Source organism: Cyprinodon variegatus, unplaced genomic scaffold (genome assembly GCF_000732505.1).
Source record: "Cyprinodon variegatus isolate N-32 unplaced genomic scaffold, C_variegatus-1.0 Scaffold71, whole genome shotgun sequence".
Classification (NCBI taxonomy): domain Eukaryota; kingdom Metazoa; phylum Chordata; class Actinopteri; order Cyprinodontiformes; family Cyprinodontidae; genus Cyprinodon; species Cyprinodon variegatus.
In genome coordinates, this window is record NW_015150524.1 from 182,942 (window position 1) to 198,757 (window position 15,816).

The 15,816-nt window shown below is 37.4% G+C and overlaps 2 protein-coding genes across 11 annotated transcripts in view; one reads left to right on the forward strand and one right to left on the reverse strand.

Moving 5' to 3' along the window:
* Nucleotides 1-864: 864 nt before the first annotated feature.
* On the forward strand, nt 865-4,355 carry LOC107083261 (chromosome unknown open reading frame, human C11orf70). Its single transcript, XM_015372308.1, has 7 exons — nt 865-1,067; nt 1,149-1,230; nt 2,764-2,833; nt 2,940-3,097; nt 3,183-3,355; nt 3,742-3,808; nt 3,969-4,355. Exons 1-7 carry the CDS (start codon nt 958-960, stop codon nt 4,098-4,100), a joined length of 792 nt encoding a protein of 263 aa, XP_015227794.1. The 5' UTR covers nt 865-957; the 3' UTR covers nt 4,101-4,355.
* A 3,732-nt stretch (nt 4,356-8,087) lies between these two features.
* kcnq4 (potassium channel, voltage gated KQT-like subfamily Q, member 4) overlaps nt 8,088-15,816 on the reverse strand; it is a 79,646-nt gene continuing 71,917 nt past the window's right edge. For all 10 annotated transcript variants that reach the window (XM_015372406.1, XM_015372404.1, XM_015372405.1 and 7 more), the window contains 3 exons: nt 12,128-12,259; nt 10,722-10,860; nt 8,088-10,621 (listed from right to left, as the gene is read on the reverse strand). In XM_015372406.1, the coding sequence (XP_015227892.1) occupies nt 10,418-10,621; nt 10,722-10,860; nt 12,128-12,259 (475 nt within the window). In that variant the 3' untranslated portion in view covers nt 8,088-10,417. The remainder of the gene's footprint in view (nt 10,622-10,721; nt 10,861-12,127; nt 12,260-15,816) is intronic.

Below are 15,816 nucleotides of genomic sequence, written 5' to 3' on the forward strand. Positions count from 1 at the left end.
CACCGCAGCCTTGCAAGCAAGAAGTTTCTGGGTTTGATTCCCGGCCTGGGGTCTTTCTGCATGGAGTTTGCATGTTGTCCCTTCTCCGGGTACTCCGGCTTCCTCCCACAGTACAAAAACATGACTGTTAGGTTAATTGGCTTCTCTAAAATCTCCTTGGTGTGAGTGTGTGCATGAATGGTTGTTTGTCCTGTTTGTCTCTGTGTTGCCCTGCGATGGACTGGCGATCTGTCCAGGGTGTACCCCGCCTCTCACTCATTGACAGCTGGAGATAGGCACCAGCACCCCTCGCAACCCCACTCGGGACAAGCACATCAGATAATGGATGGAAGATGAAAATAGATAGGAGAATTCTAAATTAAGTTCAGCATGGTGCTTTCATGGAAATTAAGGTTGAAGGTCACAGAGGTGCTCCTGTCTCTGTACTTGAATAGTGATTTAGTAAGTGCCTCAAGTGCTAATGCTCAATAAAAAGAAGTTACAAAAATAAAAATATTTCTTCTTTTATACAAAATTATTATAAAACAGTTTACATTTTTTAAAATAACATGAATAGTTCACCACTACATATTCACCACTACATATTATAGTAAACAATAGTGCAAGGAGCATGAGCTTATATGGAAAATGTCGCCATCTAGTGGTAAAAATCCACATGAAAATTTTATAGATCCACAAAATGTATGAATAGGTATTGAATTAATAAAATAATAATATGATAGAAAATAATAAAAGAAAATAAGCTCTTCATCTCAGTAGTTGGGAGGAGAAAGTTCCTAATTTGTGTTGGGACGTCTCTACGCGTCCGTTACCATGGCAACAACTAGCCGCAACAAGGTCGAGTCAACTGGAAAGTCTCCTTCCTTCCATTAAATACAAGCAGTGACTTTTGATTGATGAATCTGTTCTCTTCTTGATAAAAAGAACTGCTTCAGACATTTTAAGGTGGAACTCGCAATGGCTGGAGAGGGATGCGCGTTTGAGCAAACTTTTTCTTTCACTCCTCTTCCCGCTAAGACCTTCTCTTTCCAACAAGATAAAGACACCTTGAACCTTTTGATGAAATGGTGATCGAAAAAGGTTTTTGTTTGAATTTCTGTCGTTTCTCCGGGTGAGTTGTGTCTAACTGGCTTGTTGGTTTCTCTCAGGTCCATGCTTGGGAGGATCTCAGCTCAGGCTTACAGCTTTGACAGTAACTTTCACCCCTACAGCTGTGAAACGTTTGCCTTGGTAAGACACTTTATATAATGCATACCGACCGCAGTGAAGTTAGTTAGATGTTGGATATCAGATATTCAAGCTCCGTGTACTGTAGTTAGCAGCAGGGGCGGAGCAAGATGGTTGGCAATCATTGGCCACCCCTACCATTTATTTCCCTCTAATACAGATGGTGGCAGCAGTAATACTCTCAAGTAAAATATTCAAAATATTAAAACATTTTTGGTTAATTATACACATCAATATACTAAAATTAAGACGATAAGTACATAATTCATGCTCTTGTTAGAGCTAGATTTTGTCTTAGGGGGTAAAGAGAAAATACTGTGTCTCTGCAAGTCATCTAGGAGCCTTCCGAGAAATCATAGATAAATAACAATTTTAATGATAACTTAATAATCAATTTATGTAGATTTTAGTGCTTGTAAATATAAATTTTATGCAGAATGTTATATAAGTAGGTAAGTAATGACAATGGAAAAGATTTACGCTCCTGATCTCAAAACTGAAAGAGTTTTATCCACTATACTTTTTATCTAGAAATTACGGGTGTTGAAATATATGCATTTATTTGTTAGCAAAGGCTGTAGAAAAGTATAGTTTTTCTTAATTTAGAAAATATGGATGTTTAGCTTGTTAATTTTCCCGTTGGAACAGCATAGATTGACCCTGAGGTTCTGCTGCCTATCCACTTTCGGCCACCCCTCAGTGTTCATTGGTTATTACCTGGCCACCCTTATAAACATTTTCTGGTTACGCCTCTGGTTAGCAGAGCGGCTGGCCGAAGTCTGAGCTCCTGAATTGGATCAACTGTGAGCTACGGAGCTTGAATATCTAATATACAGTTTCTAACTAACTTCACTGCGGTATTTAACCCTGTGATAAGAGCAAACAGTAGAATAATTACTTATTATATCCAGAATTATTTCCTTTTTAAATTAAAAAAAAACATTGAAAATGGCATACTTTTCCATATTCAAATTACATTTTGTCAAGGTTGCGGATGGATGGATGGATGGATGGATGGATGGATGGATGGATGGATGGATGGATGGATGGATGGATGGATGGATGGATGGATGGATGGATCCTGAGTAGTACATACTTATCAAGGAAATATTAATCATGAGAACTTACATACCTTGTGATTAGTCCTCTTCTCTTTTCATGAACACATGAGGTCCAGTTGCCTTCCTTTCGGCACTTAAAAATAATGGCTTGTCAGACCCAAGGACAGACCATTGAATGGATGGATGTATATGGATGGAAAATTAATGGTTATGGATTATGGACAAACAATAGATGGATGAAATTAGAAAACTACTTATATGCTTGAAAAAAAATAGAAACGTTTTTCCATACTCTGCTTTCTTTTTGCATGCTTAATCAGACCTGGAAGATATTTAAATCTGACTTCAGCCTTTTTCCAAATAATATAGCAACCGTGTTGTCTTAAAATGAGGTACTCTCCATTTTGTTCACATGCTTTTATCTTTTCAGTATAGCATTACTGTGCTTAATACCATTCTCATTTTTTTTGTTTAGTGTTTCTTTAAAGACCCTAAGGTGATTCACAGTCTGAGAAATATGGAGGACAAACTCCGGGTGCCTCTTGGTACGTCATCCTCAGATATGCTTTTATAAGTGATTGCAGAAAATTGATGGTATCTGCTGTAAAATGTTTGAAGTGGAATCCATATTGAGAGGCTCGTGTGTTGTAGAGAAGCCAGTTGTGTCTGTCAGCGTAGAGCTGGTGCCCTGTACTAAGATCTCCATGGAGCTGTTTGATCCAATCTTCTCTTGCGGGATCTTGAGGCCTTCTGGTGATGTAGTTAAATGCTTTCATGATGTCTACCCTGATTTCGATGAACTTCGACAGGTGATCCTTACAGCATTTATTTCATCTGCCTCTTTGAATCTAAGTTATTTCTAAGTTTGATGTCAAAGCTGATTTTCTCTTCCAGATGTTACAGGAAGAGGACTCCGAGCACTACTATGTTGTTGGAAAGACGGAACGGAAGGAGTTTCTCTTTTGCCTCTTTAAGCACCTGTGTCTTGGCGGGGAGCTTTGTCAGTATGAGGACAACATTGATCCCTACATTAGCACCACTAAGAAGCTATACAAAGACCTTATAAGGTGAGCACAATTCAACAGTTTAAGCTGTTTTATAGGACTTCAAGTTATAAAGATAAAAACAAATGTTTTAAATAGGATATGCTTGTCTTTACATCTTCCATTATTAATCTTTAAATGCTATAAAACCGTTACAATGAACCGTTACACAGTTGGTGCTTCCGTGAGTTAATATTCATAAAGTTACAACAGAAAATATTGATATTAAGTTATAACCTAGCTGCCCTGCCCCACACATTGCTGAATAAACAAGGTAGGCTGCAAAATTATTTATATTATTAGAATATTTGTAAATCTAAAATGCGGGACTGGACTGGTTGGATGGATAGATGGATGGATCTAAACTTTCCCATATTTTCTAATCAGTCATGAATGCTTTTATTTTGCAGCGTTCAAAAGGATACAGATACAAGAAAGATCAGTGTGGTGTCCACTGTGCTCAAAGTCAGTGCCTATGTAAGTGACCAGTTTACATAGAATAAGGATATACTTTGGTCTCTCTCTGTAAACCCATAGAAAACCAATTAAGAACCACTACTTATACACTTGAAAGCAATTAAGAAAACAAAGCTTTTAGCGACTGGTTTTCTGACACACTGTTGTTCTTATTCCTCAGGATGAGTCTGGCATTTGTTTTCCTGGGACTCAAGATGAGGAACAAACATTTGCCTACCTGATCGTGGATCCGGTTAAACGAAATGTGACTTTGTTTTACCACATCTTCGGCATGGGAAAGTTCACACTTTGAGTGCCGAAAAAAAGAAAGATGAGTCAAAAATGTAGCTTAAAAAAAAAATGTAATTTTCTTTTGTCAAGTGAAGCTACATCCATAAAGGACTTTCTACCTTCCTTCTTAAAACAGGAAGAATAGTCGGCCATGCAATGCCTAGAAAACTTTATAAGGTCCTTTTAGTTCCATAGTCAGAAATCTGAAAAACGGCTCAATAAGAGCCCATGCTCAATATAAACATTTTTATTTAAATTGAATTGAGTTTAATAACCTGCTGGTGAATGTGTGTTTAAATACCAAAAACTTCTGTTGGAAACATCAAATTAATTTTTTTCCCAGAAGTATGAATTTATTTGTGTCTGCAATCACCTACAAACACAATAAAATTCCTTAAAGTGTATTAAAATGAACAATTCATGTTAAAGCCTGTAAAAGGTTTGGATGAGGTAATCACAGCTGACTAGTTCAGTGTCTCATAGTGTAATGGAAAAATCAGAGACCCAGAGCAACAAACAGTCCAAAGAGCTTTATTGAAACAAATAAATTAATAAGTTAGTTTTCTAAAAAAATTTCTCAGCAGAAACACATTTTTGTACCTCTTTTAAAAGATCATATAGATTAGATTAGAAAACAAACCATCATTGCATTGTATTCAGCCAACTGCCCCTGTTTCTTGGACTAGGAAGACTTTGTGATGAGTTTTCTTTTTTCTTATTGCTTGTTCGGTTCGTGCTTTATTCTAACAGCAGCTTCAAGACCTACAGTAGGAAAGCAGCTAAAAGAGTAATGAGGTGGAATGTCGAATGGCAGCAAGTCAGTGAAAAGATGGACGGATGATGCGACGTCATAAATAGATAAGAGAACGTGCAGATTGGTTCATGCATAGCATTCAGTCAGTTGGACAATCCCTAACTGTTTCTCCTAATCGGGTCTCTAAACTAGTGCCCCCTAGTGGCCTCAGAGGTAGTTGTGTGGAAGCCAATCTTAACTAATGTGACATGCTTATTACAGCACACATGCCTGCAGAGATTTCTGTGTCGACAAAAATGTCCATGCCTCCAACCTCCACATTGAAGGGTGTTAAAGATACCATATTGATGTCTATGAAGGTATGATGATATGCTGACAATACAGTATTATCATCACAATATATCTCAGAAAAATATACATCAGTTGTAACAGATTAAATCTTCACAACAATGATTTTTTTTTTTTGTCAAGGGATGGGCAAAAAAAATAAAATAAAATAAACAGAAAGCTTTTCATGTGTTTTTTCTAAGACACTGACCTCTTTTAAATATTTCCAATCTTTTTTTTTTAAGGAGAAAGAAAGCCACACTACACCATTTATAGAATAAGGGGAAGAAGGCACAGGCTATTTGTTTTGATCTTCTTTCCGGAATACATTATTGTAGGATATTTTCCTAATAAAGGGCAACATAAGGAACAACATGCAATACAGTGATCTTCCATTAATCCCGATGATGCTCTACATTCTAGTAAACAATCACATTGCAGAACTGTTCGTTATAAAACTGCCTCCTATAAACAGGCATCTCTTCAAATCCCGAGAAATAAAGCTTTCCAAGACCTTTACATTGAAATGAACAGAAATCTTGAATGGTGCCTCGAGATATCTAAACAGGCAGAGTGATAAAGTACATTCACTGCTTTAAAGCATGAATTCAGTGGAATAGTGGAGCACCTGAGTCAGCTGGGCCCGACTGGAGATGGAAAAGTTTCATATTAGACTAAATCATAATAATGGAGGGTTTCTGTGTGTGTTTTAACTGTTGCATACAGGAAACCTGTGCAACATTAACTATGACATCAATGTCCATGGATGGATGAGTGTTAATCCTTATAGTTCTGTAAAAAAAAATGCTGCATTTACGTCAAAGGAAAAAAACATAAATTCAAATTCAACCTTTACATCACCAACCACAAGACTTTAAAAAAAAGAAAACATTCATAAAATAAAATGGGAATAATTAAAGGAAGGAAAATTAACACATGAATTCTAAATTTAGCACAAAGAAAATGGTGTTCTTTTAATCAAGTGCTAAAGTAGATTAAGTAAAGGAGTTCCTTTCAATGCTTATGTTTTTTCTGTATGCCTTACTGTTTATCAACATAAAGATTCTGTTAGAGTTTGATAGTCAACAGCACACTGTTGGTCATGAAGCATCTTGGCACGTGCATTAATGAGAATAACAATCTGGAATTCATGCATCACACCTGGACTCCTTCATTAATAGTTTAAAACTGTACCCAGTGTTTAAAGTTTTGCTTCTACAGTTATCATCTGTTGAAGGAAGGGTGAGTACAAACTGCATCTATTTCACCAAGTTTGACAGAGTATTACTGACCGCCTGAGCCATCTGATCTTGACTTAAAAGCCACATATTAGTGCTGGAAAACACAGTGCAGTAAATGTCTAAATTCGGTTTTTTGAAACTGATTTTGAGCTTAAAGGCAGGAAAGAGGATTCTCTGCTGGAAGATATGTCCAACGGCTGTTTGTGTATTTTTTTAATCGTGCGCATGCGTCAGTGCTGCCACCTCTGCCGTACGCAGTTAATCACCTCTTTTTGAACTAGCCGCATATAGTAGATAAACTAGGCTACCAACAGGGAACGCAGGCTGCATATTCTTTGTTCTCAACATATCACTGTACGCATTTTTGACTTTACATGTTCCATAATTTAAAAATGTTACAGTACTTACTACATAATTAAATAGAATTAAACTGTCCAGCAGAAGTTTTACATCCGTTTTCAGACCCTTTTGCTCCTTCACGCCATCTCTGAAAAGAATCTGCTAAACACACACTTAGCCGGCTCCGTTCTCTCCCACTTTCTCTCCTCTTTTTGAGTACATTGAAAAAAGGCTTTCTTTTCCGGTTAGGTTCGTTAGGATTTTTTTTGGCAATTGATGCTCAAGTTTACACAAAAGAACAAATAACTCAAAAAAAGCCACAGGAGCAAGCAAGCGTAGGAGTACTTCTTCGTGCTTTGGCGTAATGACAGATGGCTAGCCAAACAGCGTATAGTGCAACTAAAGTACTGGGGACATAGATGCAAATGTTTGATTGACAAACACGTAGCCTGTCCACTTTCAACAGTAGGAGATGGGGACCATAAGTGCAAGAATGCCATCCATCGATTAAGTAATTTTAGATTCCTCTGGAAATTTTATTTCTGAGAAAATTCTCTTTCATACCTTTAAATGGATAATCACGATTTTTTTTTTTTTTTTGTTGTTGTTGTAATTGAGTTTCTCTAACAATTAACAAAACGTATCTTAGTTCCAACTGGTTCAACGTTCTTTTGAAATCTCTATAGAATAAATCCAGATTTATTAAACCCAAAGGCTAAATGGTATTCCAAGATGGCAGAAAAACCAAAACAGAAGTTGTTTTTAAACTAGCAGAACACAAATAGCTCCTCAGATTGGCGTTCAGACACATAAGAACTTTTCTTTTTCTAGGCCACTTTGACACGTCCTTGCCGGATTTTAGATTCAGTCAAAATAACTCTCAAAAAGTCTAAAACATGGGAAAAATGTGACATTACGAGGTTGCTTTGTTTAAAAGGTTCAAGACCTACAGACCGAGCAGTCTTATAAATGAGATTGAAAAGGCGATTAATTAAAGTTAAAGGCTTATTTTAGAAACACAATGAACTTTTAAATAAATTCAGGTTCACTCATAACTTCAAATTTGGATTAATCACAGAGTTAAACCCTAAAGGTAAATGCTGTTTTATAAATAATATGATTAAGCCCTCAAAATAGTTAAAAGGTGATTTAGTGATTAGATTTCTCTTATAAGTACAAACTAAAAAGAACAGGATTTAACACTGGTTGTAGAACTGGTCACCCTAAAGCAGCTTCTGATTAGTTTATCAGTCACTGGTGCTGTCTGCTGGAGCTGAATTAAAGATTGAGTGAAAGAGAGGTTCTCAATTAGAGAGGACTGATCCAAAACGTTAAAACGTTAAATTTTACATGCGTCTACTTCTATATAAAGTTTTACTAGACTGTTAATTTTTAAATATGTCCTAAGTCCATTTTTTAACCCAGACATATTCATATCCCAATCAGAATTGATCTTTTAAATTTATCAATATGTTTTCTAAACAGGAACCTGTGGAGGGAGCTAAAGATTAGGTTAATAATAAGGATGGATCATCAAAATACCAGCAGAAGTGAACTAAATCAGATTACATGAAAGATTTGATCAATGTATAACCAGTTAAGTTTGTCCTCTATTTAGAAGAGTGTATACATTTTTAATTAAAATTAAAAACTAATAAAATCTTTCCTCTTGAACTTATACTTTTTTATATTGTTTTACTTTTTTCTGGGAGATGATTGATGCATTCCATGTGAAACCTAGACATGTTTGTTCAATGAAAATCATTTTTAAACTCAGTCAAATGGGTATTAAATCATTTTGGGCTTTACTGTAGTCAGCCAGGAATCTCTCAGCCATCAAGCAAACTGTGCCAGAACTGAAAGCCCGTTGGTGTTAGCTGACCTTCTGGTCAAAACAACAACTGTTTGCAGCTATGAGACGGTATTTAGAACCACACACCTTTATTATCCAAATTCCTTCCTGTGTAAAACAACATCCCCATTTAGAACCCGTTTATAGCTTGGTTCCAAATTAATCACAGGGCCAAGAATGATGTTTCCACTCTAGTGACAAAATGGAAAAGATATAAATTTTTGATCCTTGGCTGATTCTAGCCTAAACTTGTTAGACTATGTATTTTGCATATGTATCAGATAGAAATCATAATAGTAATAAGCCATCTTTACATTATTTGGGGTTGTTCTGGTGTGTATGATACAAAAATTAGAAATCCTTATTCTTGGTGGGGGGGGGTTCTGTTTTTTCTTTTCTTCAAAGGTCAAACTTAAATAAAATAATACATTTCATCTTATAAGTTCAAATATAATGTATTGATCTTTACTGTATAGATCCTAGTTTTTTAAGTAAATTTAATTCCTTATTCAACTCCTTTCTAGCACTCTGTTCATTTTTAGCCCCTTTTTCAAATTATTTCCGTTTGTGTTGTTAAAAACAATTCCAAATAAAGAAAACTATATTTCAATATACGACCGATATCGATTTAGGCATTTTCAAGGCAAATTAGCAAAAAGGCAGATATTCTGCTCTAGCTTCTGGGTCCAAAGATCTACCGTACATTAATCCTAAACAAAGACACAGGGAGAGCGTTATTTTGAAGATATATTAAACTTTTAGTGATATTTTAGCAGAACGTCTTTTGGAAGATTCTATCTTTTTCCTTTAAAGGCAAGCCCAATGAATGAATATAGCAGGAGTGTGGGCTGCAAGACATGAGCATCTAGAGATTTGTTAAATAAATTTGAATAAATTGGGGCACTAATAGCTTATTGTTTGCACAAAGGTCTTGAAAAGTTTTGAGAATTAAAATGTAACACAGTGGTCTATTAAGTCCTACATAATCCTCGATATAACGCCGTCTTAGCTGGAAACAATGCTTCTTTCTTTTCTTTTTTTTTGCAGTTGGGCTTGTTGTAGACCAGAAGTAAAAACAAACAGAAATTTACACTAAAGTAGCTTATGCTAAAGTCTAGCTCCACAATCAATCCAGCTGTTTATTTTCACTTAGTTCTGATGTGAAACATTTCAGTGATTAATGTAGGATTTGGAAAACAGAATTTCCCCTGTTTGGATGGGACCTTGAGCTGGTGAAGATAAGCCAGGTCCAAATGTGCACTTTCTTCCCGTGTTTATGGCTCTTGTTTGTGTTTTTAAGTTTATCTTGCACAAAAAAAAGCTACATTCATCACAGTATGAAGAACTGTGTTGTCACCCTAATAGCTTAATGGCAATGTTTCCTAAATGACATTCCATCAATTCAAGAGCCTAAGAGAAAAAAGGATAAAACAGAGGAAGGAGAAGATCCCTCCAAATATTTTTGAAAACTTCCTTCCATAGTCCACTATTGATGTTTTAAAGTACGAACAGATACAGCATGATGTGAGTGGGTGAAACAGCTTCAGTAGTCAAGTAGTTTCTTCATCAAGTGAGTTGAGAGGCGTGTGTGGTGAGCAGCTTTGGCTGAGGCTCCTCGTTAGCTAGAGCCACCTGGTGGTCATTGTCTGATTAGCTTCACAGACTCCAGGAAGAAGAATATGGAGATTTGAGATTAGGAAGGCCAAACAGGATAAATTTGAATTGAAGAGGAAGTCTGTTATGTTGGGCTGCTCAGAGGCAGGGCTCAGCCTTAGGAGGACATACTGTAAAGGGTTAGTTTCTGTGTCCTGACATCTGATTCATTGTCATTCCAAGTTCCCGCTGTCAGACTGAGAGATGTTGAGCGTGTTAGCAGATGGGAAGAGGTCTCTTTGGTCTGTGGGGCTGTGGTAATCAGATGTCAGGTCGGGGTCCAGAAGGGAGGACAGTGTGACGTGGGAAGAGCCTTTCTTTAAGCACTGGGAGTAGAAGTTAAGCATGAGGTCCAGCTTGTTTTCAATAGACTGTACCTAAACAAATGCAGACCGATACCGAACTGTGAGATGTCAGCCACATTATTTATGATTTCATTTCACACATATTCTTCAAGTAGTGTCGTTTTGATGGTACCTGCTTCTCCACTTTGACCACACGGCCCATCATGCTGAACTCATCCAGCGGGTCCAGCTCTGGAGGCGTCTTCTCTCCTTTTTCAGGACGTGCTTTCTTATCAGGCTGAACAGGTCCTCGGCCAATTATCTGATCCACCCTTTTACACAGACAGATAACTCTTTCATCCAATACTTTTCTTTCTTACCTTATCCTATCCTTTTTCATTCTTACCTTATCCTACCCCTGAATTTACCAGTGCAATTAAAATTTCTAAGGTCAGAAACCATGCATTCTGGTAATTATCACGTCTGACAGTGTTGTAGTTAAGACCCCATAAGGCAAGACCAAGTCAAGGCCTTTTATTCAAAGATGTTATGTTTTCTGCAACAATTCTGTCCTAATTAAAAATAAAAAGTCAGCATTTGCCTTTATTTCCTGTTCTAGATGCCAAATGTAGCATCATTCCTTAAGTTCAGTTGGGGGCCACATATATGCTGGAAACTAAAATCTGTGCAGGTGCTGGAAACTGCCACCGGGCAGCACTTTAGACACTCCCAGTTTGGCTGATGTACAAAAATGTTTTGTTGGTCTGATCTAATCAGATCTGCTCCTTCCACTTTTGGTGGGAAACACATTTCTCTCTTTTTTATGAAACCTAAAGTAGTGCATTACGGTTTGTAATATTACAGAAGCTACTGGGATGTTAACACTTTACAAGTCATTGTAAGCAGTATGCTACTGCATTTAGGCCTTGTTTAAGTGTATACCGGTAATTATAGTGCTATGGGTTATAGATCATCTCTATTTTTAACCTAAATTAGGAACTTTTAAAGAAAAATTCATTTCAAGTACTGAAATGTTAAAAAAATTGAGCCAGAGCATTCTAAGTATTTATAATCGTTGTATATTTAAAGGCAGTGTAACTTGTGGCCACTAGGGGCACTAGACCTGTAACTTTCATGTCTAGCACCCTTATTGGCCACAAGTGCCGCAGTACTGTTGCCATACTTAATAGTCAGCCATCCAGCCTCCCATGTGTTTTAATTGAGGACTGCGCTAGGCGTCTAGGTTTAGCTCAGTGGGCTGGAGAAATGCTGCTGCTCTATGGAGAGCAGGGTGGGACAGGCCGAACTATGCCGCATGGCACAGAGGACCAGCAGCGTTCTTCCAGGTCACATGACCTGGTCAATGATCGTGCGTCTTCTCTCAACTTACATAGGCAGTATTTCAAAAGAGGAGCTCCACTCGTCACATTGATAGTGTCAGGCACTATATATTGGTACAGTATGAGGAATCATTTAAAATAACTCATAAGCGTCAAGTCTTTAGATCACAAAGTGTTAAAGGCACACAAATGTATCATAACAGCTTTTTATAGCTCAGATTTAAAGATATTGACTCGTGTTATGTGAAGATTAAGGTACCTAATTTGCAAGCTCTTGATGCGGCCCAGCATGTCCAGGTGTCCTGCAGAGTACTGCTCTATGACATCCTTCACATCGTATGGACGGAGAGTCTCCTTAAACTTCCTCTTTGCAACAAGGAACTTCAGTATCCTGCACACACAAACACAACACCACTCTTATTCTTTTTTAACCTTTCTGAACAGAGTTTGAAACAGAACAGGAAGCTCACAGCAGAACTGTAAACCTTTAGAAAAATGCCGAAGCAGGAGGCTATGAAATAATGCAGGCCACCCTGAGAATAACAAGATTAATTAAAGTCAGCATGACCTTATCATTCACAAACAGGCCCATAAAGAAAGCAGTCACAAACCTACTAAACCATGTGGATATATTGAAACGATGAGCGCTTCTGCAAGAGACATTTTCTTATCGGGATTTGCTGTTTCAGCAATTAGCACCATTCCACGAATAGGATATCACACACACCTCTATTCTATCCACAGTTTCTGCTCTTTTGTCATTGTGACAGCTGTGTCGAGAGCCACTGGTAGACCACAGCTGCTCCCAGTTCCCCATGCACACTGCTCATAATCACCACCCTCACACTAGTGTGGGGGAGTCACACCCAGAATACACCACTGTACCAGGTGAAACATCACTCACAACCTGCTCTGGCAGTGGGGTTCTGCCAAAAGGTCATGCAGGAGGAGGTAAAGCTTGTAGAAGAGATTAAAAAAATAATTTTAGAAAAAGCTGGGACCCTTTTAATAATGCCTGTTTTTCCTTTTATTTTATTTCTATGTAAGGCTGGTACCACGTTTTTACAGAATGGGAATACTAAGCTGTGGTCTCCTACTCCATTGACTTGGTAATAAGAGAGAAGGAAACTGTTGTTGAGCTGCAGTATCTTCTGTCTCTGTTGTAACATGCATTACAAAAAAATTATATTTCATAAATCAATAAATATAAAAACACTGTATTTAAATTCCTAGTACAAGCACATTCATTACCTTTAAAATAAGTCATAGCCCTGGCACTATTACAGTGTACAATACTAACGGTAATGCCAGGTGATGTAGAAGAAGTGCTGGCAAATCCTGGAAGGTGAAGGAATTGAGACCATTGACCAGCCTTCATGTTCCAAAGACATAAATCCAATAGAACCTCTTTGTTTAGGTCCATCTGCCACCCTTGTCACCTAAGACTACATGAGCTCTGTGATGTTCTGGTCAGGATCCTATAAAGACCATTTAAACGGAAAATGCAAAATCCTGAGTACCACTTTGAGTTTGATGATATTTTTGCAAACTGGACAAGTCTTTCATATTAGTTTTTCAGTTTCACTTTCTTTGTGATTCCAGGCTAACCCCTTTGTGGGTTAGCCTGGAATCACAATCCTAGGGTATTCATTCATACCCAAGGATGTGGTATTCTTTATTTCCTTCCTTACCATACGTAATCCATACGTATTCAGCAAGATTTTGTTTGTTTATTTGTGTTCTTAAAGTTTTGTCTTTATATATTTGAACAGTATATATGACCTTTATGGAAGTATGAAAAGAAGTAGGCCATTAATGAAAAAAAAAAAAAAAACACCAGGAGGACTATAATTTGCATTTTACTACAAATCATGTGGAGAACATATGGAAGAATGTAGCTTGCTCCGCTGAGACCAAAACTGAACATATTGGGTCTGCGTGCAAAAGACCATGAAGGTCTTCTGCATATCATTTTCTTCCACCACAAAATAAAGACCCTGTGTTGATCTATTGAGTAGAAAACCATTAAAAGGCACATAGTTTGTGGTGTTAGCACTATAAATGGTGCTCTATGTATTGTTTATCTTTTAACTATGACTAGTACCACTACTACTAGTGTGTGTGTAATGTCTGGGTTTGTGTTGTTTTATTTATTTTTTGTTTTAGTTTTTTGGGTTTTTTTTAGGTTTGTTCAAAATGTTTGAGATTCCCTTTTCGAGACTACGAAAAATATATACCTACAGGTATCAAAGTTACCTTGTACCTTTTAATGCAGCGAATTTAAAAACGTCATGAAATGGCAATGCATCTAAAATGTGTTGAAATTTAGCTGATGAGTAATAAATATAAAGATTAATAGTCTTCCAACAACAAATCCATGTAAACCAGCACTAGGATAACCTATAAAGAGGATAACTTTTGAATTAATCAGGAAAATGTGAAGAAAGGGGAGGAGCTAATGGTGACCTGCAGGCGTCATAGCCCTCCTTCTCCATGCGCAGCACTTGGCTTCTTGATGACTTATGCGCTTGGGGTATTTTTTGCAAGCCGCCTTTTCTTAATTTGCAAGTAGGCGCAGATTTTATTCTTTTTTTTTTTTGCCAATGTGGGTCTCAGGTGTTGGTTAATAAAAAGATTGAAAGGGAATGAGGGGGGTTTTATATCCTCTAAGGGTTTCTTTAAAATGCTGACTCTCCTTCCTGGTCACTAAAATGGCTTTGATAACACAGAGTCAGGTTTCAGCGCCCCCACCCTTTTCCAGATAATTTCCAGCCACTGCGCAGCACAGTTGGCGTGGCTTACTAAAAGATATTACTTTTAGTAAGCCATACTTTTCGGTGCTAGGAAGTTGAAATGTAAGAAAAACACAGGGATGACTGGGGACCGAGGAAGTGTCAGGAAGAGTCCAAAATGCTTGCAAAGCCCCAGCAAACATTTCTGCAATTCAGCAAAGGTGATACCCAGATATTCTCCAATGGCAGGTTTTAGCTGGGAATTAAAAATGACTGTTTTGCTGACATGTACCCAAGGTGGGCCAAGACGAATGAGCCAATGCAGGAGCAGGTTTGAGTCTTTCTAGATATAACTATGTGCCCGCCACAGTAAGTGACAAAAGCTAGTCTATGAGTTGAAATATATATCTACAACAAATTCATTAAAAACATGAAAATAATAGATGTTTTAAAATGTTGATGCAGAAAGCTAAAAAAACAAAAAACAAATGAAATCAGATCACTATAAATGGAAGTGTCCAAATTATTTATCTATTAAAGCAGGCACTTCATCAAAGACTGCAAGCTTGCAAGAATTTGTTACACGGCATCACATTTTTGCACGTGGGGAGTTGCAGTAGAGGGGCACTCAGGCTTTGTTTTCTTCTTCTTCTTCTCTCTTAATACATTAACACAGCACCATGCACATTTATATAAGCGGTCCGGCACTGATAAACCACAAGCATCTAAAGTGAAGGCTCAGCAATAAAACCTTTCTGTGTTTCCCTAACATCAATCATGAGCCGTGCTGAGATGATGCAAACGTACCGGTATGTTAACACAGTGAAAACACCTGCTGTTTACACACCTGCACTATCTATAGGAACTCCCTCCCTCCTATTGTCTGCAGCACAGAGCAGCTGAGGTTAGAGTTATTTGCTGAGTCAAGCACAAAGCTGAGAAGACAGCGCTATGCCCCATCAGTAGCATTACACTGTCACACAGTAAAACATGTTGGTACATACTACAAAATACAAAACATATCTGGAGAAAAGCTTTTCTACAAATTATAATATTAGAAATCTGCTTGAATTTAGCCAAAGAAAAGTAAAACCAGGTATGGAGTGACCACAGGTCCTTAAACAATTACATATTAAACCAAAAACTTTACCGTTTAGGTGAAAGGTGAAACACTAGGTAAGACATCTTTATGAAGTGCAACGAAATGCAAACATTA

Excerpts from the sequence above, each read along its gene's own strand:
- LOC107083261 (XM_015372308.1), top strand. The coding sequence starts at position 958 with ATGGCTGGAGAGGGATGCGCGTTTGAGCAAACTTTTTCTTTCACTCCT. Across the intron at positions 1,068-1,148 it reads TTGAACCTTTTGATGAAATG|GTCCATGCTTGGGAGGATCT; the intron begins GTGATCGAAAAA and ends GGTTTCTCTCAG. Across the intron at positions 3,098-3,182 it reads ATTTCGATGAACTTCGACAG|ATGTTACAGGAAGAGGACTC; the intron begins GTGATCCTTACA and ends TTTCTCTTCCAG.